Source organism: Colletotrichum spaethianum, assembly GCF_022836535.1.
Source record: "Colletotrichum spaethianum MAFF 239500 DNA, contig27, whole genome shotgun sequence".
Taxonomy (NCBI): Eukaryota; Fungi; Ascomycota; class Sordariomycetes; order Glomerellales; family Glomerellaceae; genus Colletotrichum; species Colletotrichum spaethianum.
In genome coordinates this window covers 120766-133563 of record NW_026054797.1, presented here as the reverse complement: position 1 = coordinate 133563, position 12798 = coordinate 120766, and the positions used below count along the sequence as shown (strand labels likewise).

Here is a 12798-nt window from a genome sequence, read left to right as displayed (position 1 = left end):
GTAGGATAAGTAATTTCCGCCCGCCAAACTCATCCGATATTCATGAATTTCCGGGGTGCCAGGACGAACGGTTGTCGGCCTCACTCGGGCGCCATTTCGATCCTCTGGACCACTACACGCAGCGCCCAGTCGAAGATCCCAGGACAAAGACAGCTTGATCAGCAAACAATACTGAAAGGAGAGGCAAATTTTCCCTCGACGACTCGTATGGGCGTCGGCGAGTCCTCGACGCAGATATGTCGACAACGACATCCTCAGCTTGGACCAGGCTTCTTTCAGATGCTGGCCTCCGCCGAGGGTAAATGTCTTAACATCATCGCGGCATACTTCTAGCTTGGCCGTGTCTATCACGTACAATAGGCTTGAAGACATCGTCACCGGCTCAGATCCTACATCGCGTCTTTCAGGACAGAAGGATGCAACAGCTGCTCCGCCCCGCGCGCCTCTGTCCAATCGGGCACGATCCCTCGCGCCTTTCGACACTGCAGACGAGTCTTGGTAAGCCGAGCCCATGATGCACGTCGACTGCGTCTTGCCCATCACGGACCTGTCATAACGAGGCTAAATCCTTCCTCTGCTGGAGCAGTGCTTCTCCTATATTTAGAAAGTGGAAAACCCGGGGAACAGCAGGACTACTGCAGCACCTTCAATCCTTCCCCTTCTTTTGTCTGCCCAATGAGCACAATCCGCCGCACGGGAGGTAAGCTCAGCTCACCGCGGTGTTCGTCAGATTTTCCCCGTTGCGCGGTGAGACTTTTTGAGCTAAGCTGAGCAGGGCTGAGCAGGTTCCCACCGAGCCCGGACCATGTTGCTGACGGGGCGCCGTTCCTTTAGCTTGTCTTCTAACTCGGCGGACACTGGGGAGAGGAACCCACCTCATCAAGATTCCCGTAAGGCTGAGTTTTGGCTGCACGACTAAATCCTTCCAGAAAGGCTTTCTCGGGCATTCTCGTGGAGGGCGGAGTCGCGCGATGGGCTAGCGGGTGACAACTTGCCTCGTGGAGGTTTGTTTTACGATACTCGAAACTGGGAGCTCTGCCACAACTGTGATATGTGTGTCTCTGAACTTCGCTCGGGTAAGATCACGGGCGCAGCAGTAGCTGAGCTGACATCCTTCGACACATCACGATGGACTTTACGAAGGCTTTCTCTGAAGAATCTGAGATGAGACTTGCGTATATAACAGGACGTTCTCCTCGTCTTCAAAGTGCCTTCTTCTCATCATCTCCATCAACACCAACAGCCTCAACCACCTCCTCAGCTTAACAAACAACTCAAGTCACTCTACATCGACTTCCCAACTCTCAAGAACTATCTCGGGCCATCCTCGTCTCAAAACACCCCCAAAACCATCACAATGCAGCTCACAAACATCGTCCTCGCCGCCCTCGCCGCCGCCGCCTCGGCCTCCGCGCGCACCACCCCCTCCGCCCGTCGCTACGCAGCCCCCAACCCCAACTGCCGCATCGTCCCCGCCACGGACCTCAACTTCGGCGTCGCCGACCTCGCCTCCGGCACCGTCGTGACCAAGGTCCTCACCTTCCCCGTCGGCCCCACCACCGCGGGCCCCTGCCAGCTCATCGGCGCCTTCGGCCAGGGCTTCCCCATCGACCAAGGCGGCGGCGACCTCGCGCGCCTCGACGTCCGCGCTCTCGGCGGCGACGCCCCGGGCAGCCTCGTCGGCTCCTTCGGGCCGCTCAAGGTCGCCAACGACGCCGTGGTCGAGGAGACCGTGCAGTTCATCAACAGCTTCCAGTGCCGCGAGAGCCTCAGCTTCGAGTTCGAGATTGCCAACGACGCCGGCGTGGACAAGGACATCAACGTCGCCTTCACGGCGTCGGAGCGCGGCGGATTCTTTGTGCTGGTTGGCGACCAGTGCAACTAAGGCTGGGGCCGCATTTGCATTGTTCCAGCATCGGGGAGGGATGGTGTGATTTTCTTGGCTTTCCGGGTATATGGTTGCATCGAGAGGCGTCTTTGAAGGACAGAGCATAGTCTGGATCGGGGCAGGGGTTTGGACAGGGACTTTGGGCATCGTTGATACTTCTCTTACTGGTACTTCTACCAATTAATACGCTTCTTTTTCTACATTCAAACCCGTTGATGACGATCTAAGTGCAAGGCTCGCAGCTTGACCATGACTTCGTAGAAGCATGCACTTTCCGTCATATGAAGTGAGGAACCGACGTGATGGGGCCCATACATACACTGGTGCTCACGGTGACATATCACGCAACCGACCTAGTATCCCAGTTATTCGCAGATCCATACATGCTAAAGGTCTCACAAGAAATCTCTCTCTTATCTCATTACGAAACACGAGCTCAGAGATGTCTCAAAGTTGCTATTGAATGGACCTCTGCCAATTAGGCTTAATAAAGCCCGCTTTGCTCGCATGATTACATTGTCCGTGTCAACCCACCTACGCCCAATGCTGCCATGAATCCCCTATCCCAATGGTAACTGTCCCCAAATCTGGACCCAGTTCTCAAGACACCGCAGGCTGAGTTTCGAGAAACAACCCAACTATCGTTTCGTATCATGTGCCCGAATCAGATGTGCTTGCTTGCCGTCTTCACAACCTTGTCCGTAGACGCGCCGAATTCGGGCTCCAGACTCCACTCGAACGGCTTATCACATACCTCGCACCTGAACAAACAAAGACAGTCAGCGAAACCCTCAGAGAATGAATGCTCTCATTCCCCAAAAGGTGACCAACCTCATACTGTCGCAACCTTGGTCCTTCTCGATGACCATTCCACAGTCGGGACAGAGCTTGCAACCCATGCGCGCCATAGTCTTGAGGGTTTGCTCCTCCTGGATTATGTCGATGACACCTTGGGCCTTCCGCCTCTCCATGGCCACCTGGCAGGTCTCACCCTCATGGGCCTTCTCGAGGCAGAGTATGCACGTTTTGCCACCACAGGTGCACTTGGCGATTCCTTGGGTCTTGACACGGCGGCGAACGGAGATATAGCTGTTGCATTCCAGATTGGGGCAATAGACGGCCGTCCTGGACTCCTTCTCCCGATGCTCATCGGCTAGGTCGCGGTACCTGGTCCACTCGCCAGGACGGAGGAGCTCCTTGGCCCATTCGTCTGGGAACGGGTGCCAGCAGGCTATAGGGTGATGGCAGTACGGCCTGCTAAAGAACCTTTGCTTGATGATATAACGGAAGCTTTCGGCAACGCAGTTGTTGCAGATGGTGTGGCCGCATGGTATCTGTCGGAGCTTGGTCTTGCGGAGGCCCCGGAAGCAAAGGGGGCATTTCTTTGGCTCGTAATCCTTAAGGAAGCCCTCATCGTCCATTTTGTTGCTCTTGTTGTTTGTTTTCGTTTGTGAGGGTGTGTCTTGGGGTAAGGTGGTGCGGCAAGCTATGCTTTGCGGGTAGAGGAGGGGAGTTAAGCAAGGAATTGTCGCGATGGTCTTGGGTGACCTTTGGAAGAAGTGAGTGAAAGACCTCACGGCAAGGTTTTTGTTGCGGAGTACTCTTCTCCCTTCTCTTGAACAGGAAGGGTGGGTTTGTCTGGATTTGATATCAGCCGTTTACAAGAATGGATAAAAGAGAAGGAGCGCCAGGGCTGGTTTATATGTTTGGGAAGGAACGATTGCCTCCCACCGGGATGGCTTGATTCCACGGGTGACAATCCTTCCATCTACACTTCTATCCCGTAAAGCGGGCTGTGAAGCACCAAGATGAAGAAGCGAAGGGTTTTTAATTTCCTCTTCTTGTGACTCTCTGAGTGGTGCTGCAGAGAGCTTTTATTGCAATGTGTCTCGTTGGCACATGGAATATTACATGAATATCGGTTCCCTGGTGGAGACCCTTTGGATACTTGACAACAAACTCGACGTAACCGGCACCACTCCGCTTTGGTTTTCACTGAACACTGCCTTGACAAATTGTTTAGTCAGATTGTTTTAAACAGGGCTCAAAAACTCTTCAACTTTGGACCTGAGCCAACAACTTTCATAAAATGCTCTACCACAACGACCCAACTTTGTGTTCTGGTTCTTTAGCACCACTTAACTTCACGGCCCACTCCGCAAGATTCTTGTCCAATTCCTCCACATTCTTGTTCTCACCTGGTCCGAAATAGGACCTTTCCAGCTCCTTACACAGATCCTCCCTGCCGATGGCCAGAAGCCATCTATGGACGGCAACATAGGCGCTGTCAAGTGCGCCAGAGATCCATGCATGATGGGCGCTAAGGGCTTCGCCACACATAATGAACTTTTTGTCGCAAAAGATCTGATGGAATTTGGGGTAGAGATGTTTGAACTGCCCTGGTCCAAAAAGCGCGAAGGCGCCTCCAGTGTACTGATCATGGGACCAGGCCCATGCGTGGTGCGCCACATACTGATCCTGCAAGAACTCAAGGCTTGGCGGATCATCTTGCTCTGCCCACAGAAGAACAAGGTCCTTGAGGCAGAGGGTTACGATGGGATCATCTTGGCTCGGGGTAACCTTGGTGTAGTCGGGAATCAGAGCGCCGATACGCGTCGCGTCTTGCGCCCAGCTGTAAGACACCATGAGCACCGCTGGGTAGTCATTTCCTTCCTCGTCCGTACCATCGTCCCAGGAAGGATAGACGACGTTGCTGATGGGCAGGTCGGTACCGGAGATGCCGCCCACGTCGCCCTTTTTCTTATACATGCTCTTCCACCAGCGACTCTTGAACTTGATGGCAACTTTGCTAGCGCGGTCATAGCTCAAGGCTCGGATGCCCAAGAGAATATCATGTCCCAGTCCGAGTTTCGAAAGATCCATTCTCTGCAAGGGTGCCATAGCGGTAGTGTTGAATACCATATCGTAGTTCTTGGATTGGGGTGTTTTGCCGCATTCATCAGTTCGTGTAACCTCAATCTTGTTCCCCTTCATACCCATCGCGACGACTGGGGCGTTGAAAGTCACATTGATGATCGGGGATCCATCCTTGAACTTCCCAGTCTTACTGGACAGGTATTTCGACATGGCTTCGGGAACAGTAGCCATCCCCTGATCAATGCGATACCAGGGCTTCTCCTTCGCAAGCTGAAAGTCGCTGTAGTCACATAAGGACTCGACAAACGCTTGATCAAACAAGCCAGTGGAACTGGTTTTTGGTAGTTTTTAGCTCACGGGTAGATTGTACCAGCATGTCCGGGATGACTCACGTATCGGCATTTTCACCACACTCTGTTTCGTCATAACTCAACCTGAGCGTTGCGTTAGTATCCGGCCAGACAATAGTTTTAAACGTTGCGTGATGTATCATCTTAGCAAGTTACCCACCCCTTTTTAATCATGAGCCAAGACCTGGTCGAATAGTTGTCATCATCGCCATCCGTGAGTCTTCTGAATTCACCGTGGAAGTCCACACTAAGTTTGTTGACAATGTCCTTGATGGCGTCTTCGTATTTCGATCCGCTGGCTTGGCTTAGCACATGATTCCATTGTGGGAACTTGTACATACTCTGGCTTGGACATATGGTTGTAATTATACATGTGAGGCAAATCATAGCTCAAATTGTACACGTATTCTTGCTTGTTATCCTCCATGTCGAGAATTTCGATAAGCTTGAGAGTGCTGATCATATTAAATTAGCATTGAGTAAGACTCGGATTCCAAGTGACTTACGACTTCATGGTCGGGATGTCTGGGATTCTCATCGCACCAACATCGTAGTAATTGTGCTTGCAACTAGGATTGCCCGGGAATGAGTAGGTGTAGCAACGTCCGCCCACTTTGTTGGAAGCCTCCAATATGTCCACATTTTTGATGCCAAGGTACTTCAACATCATGGCAACGTAGAGACCTGAGACACCAGCGCCAACGATGCAAACGTCTCCGGCATAGTCTTTGGTCTTCTCCCAAGCACCGTCAGCAACGGTCTTGGTGACTTTTTCAGGTGGAGGCAAAGTGTCATTTGGGTTTCTGGTGGGGTCTTCGGCTGAGAGCTTTGCCCGAAGGTAGGTGTCGAGACAGGCCTTGGCATAGGCGGCGCGTATAGAGGTATTGAGGGGCGACACTACAGGTGCCGTAGGTATTGGCAGTGGGGGAAGATTTTCAGTCATCTTGATAATCAATCGTGAATCAGACAGGCAAGAATGTTGGTATATGGTATGAGCTGAGGTTGGAGAGAAGCTTAGAGCTCTGGTTTTAGAAGGCGGCCAATGTTGCCATCATTTATAAGATACTGGCAATTCCAAAGACGTGCATCATAGCATCGTCCTTAGCAAATCCATAATAACTTCAAATTTCATCTTTTACTCTCGATATCACAGCTGAAAGAATCGTGGCGAGCTGACTATCCGGATTGGCATGAGAATGACCAATCAGGCGCTGTTTTCAGCTGTCTCACTAGTGACGCGCAGCGAGCATTTCAGCTCAGCTGGAAGCAAAGTTCAGCCAATCCTGTGTGAGCTGCCTTGTCTGAGAGTGGGCCAAAGCCCTCCCGTACAGTTAAGAAGCTGGAATAGAAAAAATACATATAGAATAAATAAACAAAAGAAGGTTTGGCCATGTTCTAGACACACAAGCACTCATAAGTGGAAGGTAGTTGAGCTCAGCCAATCATTTGATCCCTTGATAGACTGGAACTACTTGGCTTTCTCACCGCCCCCTTGAATACGTGAAGATGTTTTCATCTCCTTTTTCAAAAGGGCCTCTATCCGTTCCTTCCATTAGCATTATGCATTGGGTGTCGAGGCTATCTGCCTACTAGTTTTACATGGTAATGAGGATCTGAATCATTGGACTTGCGTGGCTCAGGACCTCTTCAGGTGAAGTATTCTCGTCTTCGGGGCAGGACTGGAACGGGCACTCATCTAGTGTTTCTGGCGACTCCATGTTCGGCGGGATATGAACTTCTTCGACTTTTCTGTCGGCATCACCCTGGGTGATGGCAACGTGCCTTCCCAGCTCTTGATTAGATAGGGTTTGCACTTGACAAGCATCCGTATCTAAAGACCGCCCTCAGAAATCACTTCTTCGATTATCGATACCTGTCGAGGAGGATGGGAACGAGGATGCCCAGTCAAAGGCGCCATCGTTTGAGCTGTTACCATGCCACCTAACCAATGTCATGGGTCTTGTCCCATTGTAAAATATCCGAGGAAACGATAGGACTAAGATCGCCCTCAATGCCGGCAAACCACCCAATCCCTAACTGATATCAAATATGCTGTTCGAGGCTCTTTGCGGACATGGGCTCCATAGCTGTGCGTATTTCTACTATTACAGATTAGCATCGAGGTCCAAGCTCGAGAGCTCTTGAAGGCTGGACCACAATTATATCTAGTTCCTGTGTTCAGGGAAGGCACAGGCGGAGGAGGGCTGTTACCCATCGTCGATCAAGAGCTTTGTTAATTGATTCGACATCATGCGAGAATTTTATTACCCCGCCTGTGAAAATTACATCATAGCAAGCCCTGGGTTCCCCCTTGTATCCCGTCTGATACCTAATAAACCTGTGTGTAAGGTTCAAGTACGCCAGTTGGCGTCTGCAGTTAGCATCGTGTAACAATCTCAGAGGCGGAGCAGAAGATTACTGTCAAATTGGAGCCGATATAACGTCCAGAACGGCGCTTACGATAACAGCCAAGCTTTCAAGTAGATGGACGCGGTAGAGTGAGAGCTCACATTTCATCATTCCTTGGATTGGACAATCAACTCGGTAGCGCATCATATACGGCTTCTGTGATTCATCACAAAATGCCTCGTGTGTGTGCAGTTTGGAAACTATTGTCCTCAACGCTTTCGATGTGTAGACAGTCGGTCATTCGGAGCAACCTCTCCGCACACTAATGGCGGTCAGTTCGTATATTCGGGATTTGCCAAAATCACCCCTGCATCCTCGTCGTCTCTTGTGAACCTTTTCTTGTTGTCATTGATACCCTTGTGAACCTGTAATTCAGTCACGTATGTCGAGAGTAAGACGGACAAACTTTAAGATAGATCTCCCGCTAACCCTGAAACTGCTTCTTCCAGGCGAGACTTAATTTTCAAAGCGCGTCCAATCCTAAGCTTAAAAATACCGCAAATGAGTATCTCCTTGTCAGATAGTATAAATATAATGTGCAGACAGGGTTGTATCGTTTACGTTCTTTGGACTAAAGTCAGTAGACGGGTGGGCTGCATGGCACTTTTGCTCCATTGTGGCGTTTTGACTGATTCGATTAGTATACTCGCGCATCTGCATCATCAGCTGGTTGGCATGACCGACAAGCGAGCTGAAGTCTATCAGCTGCAGGCCAGCGGTGCGACCCTTGTAATGGATCCGTATCCTCCTTTCCCCGCAAACTTCTCAAGCCTACTCATTGTCCAAAGCAACATAGCCTAAACACTAGTCTCTCGACCAACACAATGCGAATTGGGTAAGCGCTATCCGCCTGCAATTCTCAGAGGACCGTTGTAGAGACAATCGATGTCCAAGAGAAGCCTTCAAGCCTGATACATTTCATGAGCTAGTAATTGAGGATTAGTATTTTCTCTTCATGGCTCTACCAAGCTTCCAAGGATGATGGGTAGAGTAACATCGTTAGTTGTCTGACTTGACTCCTCAGGTGATTAGTCTCAGGTTTCTTTTTTTTACTGAAATATGATGTGTCTAGAGTTGTTGAAGGCTAGCCGCATGGGCTAGTGTAATTATATTGTACTGTTCAGTTGGTTCACTCAATGGCACAAATTCTTCTCATGCTAATACCAATCATGTGCTCATGGGTTTTCGGCCCTCCTGGATCATGACCAGACAGTAACACTAGCGATGCGAGGTTCGAAAGCAAGACAAATGTACGTCAAATGACGCTCCAAGCGGGTAGAGGGAACCCAGCTTAGCCTACGAGTTGCACCACATTGGCAAAGCAGCGAATAACATCTCCTCAAACTAGCTTATCAGCCCCGCAGCAACTGCATATGTCAGTTTTGTTGTCTCTGGTTCAGCTATCCAGCCCGAAATCAACTCTAAGGCAATGTAGCGTTAAGCTACTTCTAATTCAATGACTTGCGTAAGACGGACAGTCTGTTGTCCCCTTGCATCACGGCCTTTGCTAACACAGTTACTCTTGAATTGGCATGAGCGCAAAGTACGGACGAAATGTGTATAAAAGCGATTGAAGTGCCATCATCTCGAGCCATGTTATTGAGCGGAATCAACAAACTCTCCATCTCATTAACCAAAGCCTTCCTTGAAAGGCTATAAATCCCAATAAACCCAAGTATGGCCCCCGAACCCAAAGAAGAAACCAAAGAAGCTCAGGAGAATGGCCATCTACTAACACGGCTTACCGCGAAGCAAATCATCAAAATGCGCTTCACCGCAGCCTTGACTCTCATCTTCTTTGCCGTGACGGCCCAAGCCGGTGTCTCCCAGCCGGCAGAACCCTATGCTCTGGCTGAACGGGCCGGCACCGACCACCTCGTACCCCTGCTGGAGAAAAAGGAGGAGCTGGGCTTGGAGAAGCGAGCCTGCGATTACAACGGATGCAAGTGTAATAGCCGCGGAAAGCAGCTGACGGTCTGCGGCAACTGCGTGTGGTCCGACAACGGCGCCTACATTGTGACCACCAAGCGGGTCAGCAACTACATCTTCGAGTGCTCGCCCAGCGGCAAGTGCTGCTCCTACGGCTATGCCAAAGACTGCGGGGGTTCCGGTGCTCGGTGCAAGGTCAACTAGAGACGGTTACACGCATTGTCTGAAGGAGCTCAAGGGGTTGGGTGCAAGAGGTAGAAATGGGCTGTTATCTCTTGTTGGAAGCTGTACGTGTTTGAAAGTGTCGTCTCATGTCTGTGTTGAACCTCAATCACTCGCTCATCTCAGGTTGAATCGTGGGATGTAAAATGGATCAGGATAAGAAATGAGCAAAAATTATTGGAGGCACGGATGGACCCATGCAGGAGTGAAATGCGTAAAGTTGCATGTTCCTGGTTCGAGACACTTGCAAGGCAAGAGGAGGCGAGTCAAGGCTGAAATAGGGAACCGAATGACGTGTGAGAGAAGCAAACTTAACCGACTGATGCCAGCCCTTTGGCGCGCGCAGCCTCTAGCTAGTCGCAAGTCACGAGTAATCTGATTTTGAACCTTGCCGTTAAAACGGTCAGATCTGCAAGAATACGCGTGTCCTCCTCGAGGAAGTGTGACCACAGCGTTGGTTCCTCTTGCAACTTCAACGTGAGCATTGAGTTATTTCCCTGACGAGACGAGTAAATCGCTGACCTGATTGTATGTTGAGTGATTTTTATTTTTTTGCCTGGGGGTACAAAGCCAGATCTTATACGGCAAGGTGAAACGAGGGCGTACATTGCATAAGGTAAGGAGCTGCACCCCGGTTAACGGCTTACGGGGGCTTACCCCGCGCCCTTGCGTTTAACAGGTGGGGTTCAAAATCTGTCGCTCCCACCACCAACTTCACCACACACGCGAAATCTAGTATGCCAAGATGGCTGCCCAAGTTCCCACAGAAGCTTTGAAGAAGCTCAACGGTAGGCGGTCTCACCCGAGCAATGATCCAGACACCAAGTCCGGAAGGCTGATCAGTGTCATTCAGTGGGAGAGCCTGCGACGAACGGCAAGGCAGCAAAGCCCACGGAGGGAAATGGCGTCGACCACGACAGCGACGACTCAGATGAGGAGGGCGAGGAGGTAGCGGCGCCTGCTGCCGGCGGCGCAGCCAAAAAGAAGAAGAAGAACAAGAAGAAGAAGAAGAAGAAGTCCCCGACCGCTCAGTCCGACCCGCCCCGCGTGCTCATGTCGTCGCTATTCCCCAACAAGAACTACCCCAAGGGCCAGGAGGAGGAGTACCGCGACGAGAACCTCTACCGCACGACGAACGAGGAGAAGCGCCACCTCGACAACCTTAACAACGACTTCCTTACCGACTACCGCGAGGCCGCCGAGATTCACCGCCAGGTCCGCCAGTGGGCCCAGAAGAATATCAAGCCCGGCCAGACCCTTACCGAGATCGCCGAGGGCATCGAGGACGGTGTGCGTGCGCTTACGGGACACCCCGGTATTGAGGAGGGAGATGCTTACAAGGGCGGTATGGGCTTCCCCTGCGGCCTGTCTCTCAATCACTGCGCAGCCCACTACACGCCCAACGCCGGCAACAAGATGGTGCTCTCGCAAGGAGACGTCATGAAGGTCGACTTTGGTGTACACGTTAACGGACGCATCGTCGACAGCGCCTTCACCATGGCTTTCGAACCACAGTACGACAACCTCCTGGCCGCCGTCAAGGACGCGACAAACGCCGGTGTCAAGGAGGCCGGCATCGACGTGCGCGTCGGAGACGTCGGAGGCGTCATCCAGGAGGTCATGGAGAGCTACGAGGTGGAGATTGACGGCACGACGTACCCCGTCAAGTCGATCCGCAACCTGAACGGCCACACGATCGAGCGCTGGAGCATCCACGGCACCAAGAGCGTGCCAATTGTCAAGAGCAACGACACGACGAAGATGGAGGAGGGCGACGTGTTCGCCGTCGAGACGTTCGGCAGCACGGGCAACGGATACGTCCGCGAAGACATGGAGGTGTCTCACTACGCCAAACGTGGAGAGGGCCACGCCGCACTCCGGTTAGACTCGGCCAAGAGACTGCTCAACGTAATCAACAAGAACTTTGGCACGCTGCCTTTCTGTCGGCGGTACCTAGATCGTTTGGGACAGGACAAGTATCTCCTGGGAGTAAGTCTACAGACGCCTTCATTCATGTCGAACCGTGAGCTGACAACACAACAGTTGAACAACCTCGTGTCCAGCGGCATCGTCGAGGCCTACCCGCCCTTGTGTGACAAGAAGGGCTCCTACACTGCTCAATTCGAACACGTAAGTACCGCCACGAACTGCCGTAGGAGACCAAAGCTGACAGGGCATTACAGACGATCCTGCTCAGGCCAACCGTGAAGGAAGTAATCAGCCGAGGAGAAGACTACTAGGCAGGGTGACACCAGCCAAGGATGGGCATTGTAACGGGGTTTTCTTTCCACTCAATCGAGACTATCGTTCAGATACATATCCAAAAATCCAAGCAGTCGAATCCAACTATAGGGCCTCACGGCGCTCGTGCAAAAGTACTTCAATGTTGTCAAGCTTATAAATGAAGCTAGGCAGTCTTGGCATGTCAAGCAGAGTGGAATGTGACAGGTAACAGCTTAGGGCAGAGTAATAGCACGCCGAAATATGGGAGTCCAACAGTACCAGTGCCCCCTTGACTACACATCGCATCGCACCCCGTATTTAATATCTGCCGGTACAGCTCAAGCAGATCTTGATAAACCTCGCACTGTTTGTCTTGTTTATTATGAGACGGCAACCCGATAACATGGCCGGATAGATGAAGCCATCGAACCAAGCAACAAACATAGCAAGCCAGGCTCATACACTTGCCTCCTGGCGATGGAAATGGAAATCCAGGACTGTCAAGTTGACCATCGTGGCATTGCTCATGCTCACGAGGTATGATCCCACTGAGCAGCCACGATCCCAACTCCGGAATGCACTCCGGTACCCGGACCGAAGCCAGATCACCGCGGTGACCGACCTCTGCATCATGAACAGTATGGATCATCCGATGAGATTAGGACTGGTATGCTTCGACCTTCGCATCAATCACGGAAAACCACACACGGAACCGTCCTCTTCGCATATCGGGGCCTCGGTGATGTCACGCGTCGTCACGCACGGTCCGGAACGGGATCGGATCGGATCCCGCAGATAAGAGACATGTGTGAACATATCGTCAATTCAGCGAGCCACACAGAACGCAGCGATCCCCCAGATTGCTATAGGACCCTTGGCCTTTTGAGGCTGGAAAAAGTG

General features: G+C 51.6%; 5 protein-coding genes across 5 annotated transcripts; 3 read left to right on the top strand and 2 right to left on the bottom strand.

Moving 5' to 3' along the window:
* Nucleotides 1-1357: 1357 nt before the first annotated feature.
* Nucleotides 1358-1885, top strand: ColSpa_09206 (uncharacterized protein; the record flags this gene model as incomplete). The annotated part of the gene is made up of 1 exon (XM_049275418.1): nucleotides 1358-1885. One exon carries the CDS (start codon nucleotides 1358-1360, stop codon nucleotides 1883-1885), a length of 528 nt encoding a protein of 175 aa, XP_049131375.1.
* Nucleotides 1886-2552: 667 nt separating this feature from the next.
* On the bottom strand, nucleotides 2553-3309 carry ColSpa_09205 (Ras GTPase-activating-like protein rng2; the record flags this gene model as incomplete). The annotated part of the gene is made up of 2 exons (XM_049275417.1): nucleotides 2553-2649; nucleotides 2720-3309. The coding sequence occupies 2 exons, from the start codon at nucleotides 3307-3309 to the stop codon at nucleotides 2553-2555; spliced, it is 687 nt and encodes a 228-aa protein (XP_049131374.1).
* Nucleotides 3310-3982: 673 nt separating this feature from the next.
* On the bottom strand, nucleotides 3983-6058 carry ColSpa_09204 (putative bolA-like protein; the record flags this gene model as incomplete). The annotated part of the gene is made up of 4 exons (XM_049275416.1): nucleotides 3983-5096; nucleotides 5276-5410; nucleotides 5457-5570; nucleotides 5622-6058. The coding sequence occupies 4 exons, from the start codon at nucleotides 6056-6058 to the stop codon at nucleotides 3983-3985; spliced, it is 1800 nt and encodes a 599-aa protein (XP_049131373.1).
* A 3230-nt stretch (nucleotides 6059-9288) lies between these two features.
* On the top strand, nucleotides 9289-9657 carry ColSpa_09203 (uncharacterized protein; the record flags this gene model as incomplete). The annotated part of the gene is made up of 1 exon (XM_049275415.1): nucleotides 9289-9657. One exon carries the CDS (start codon nucleotides 9289-9291, stop codon nucleotides 9655-9657), a length of 369 nt encoding a protein of 122 aa, XP_049131372.1.
* Nucleotides 9658-10420: 763 nt separating this feature from the next.
* Nucleotides 10421-11915, top strand: ColSpa_09202 (methionine aminopeptidase 2-2; the record flags this gene model as incomplete). Its single annotated transcript, XM_049275414.1, has 4 exons — nucleotides 10421-10463; nucleotides 10529-11664; nucleotides 11719-11805; nucleotides 11859-11915. 4 exons carry the CDS (start codon nucleotides 10421-10423, stop codon nucleotides 11913-11915), a joined length of 1323 nt encoding a protein of 440 aa, XP_049131371.1.
* Nucleotides 11916-12798: the final 883 nt, after the last annotated feature.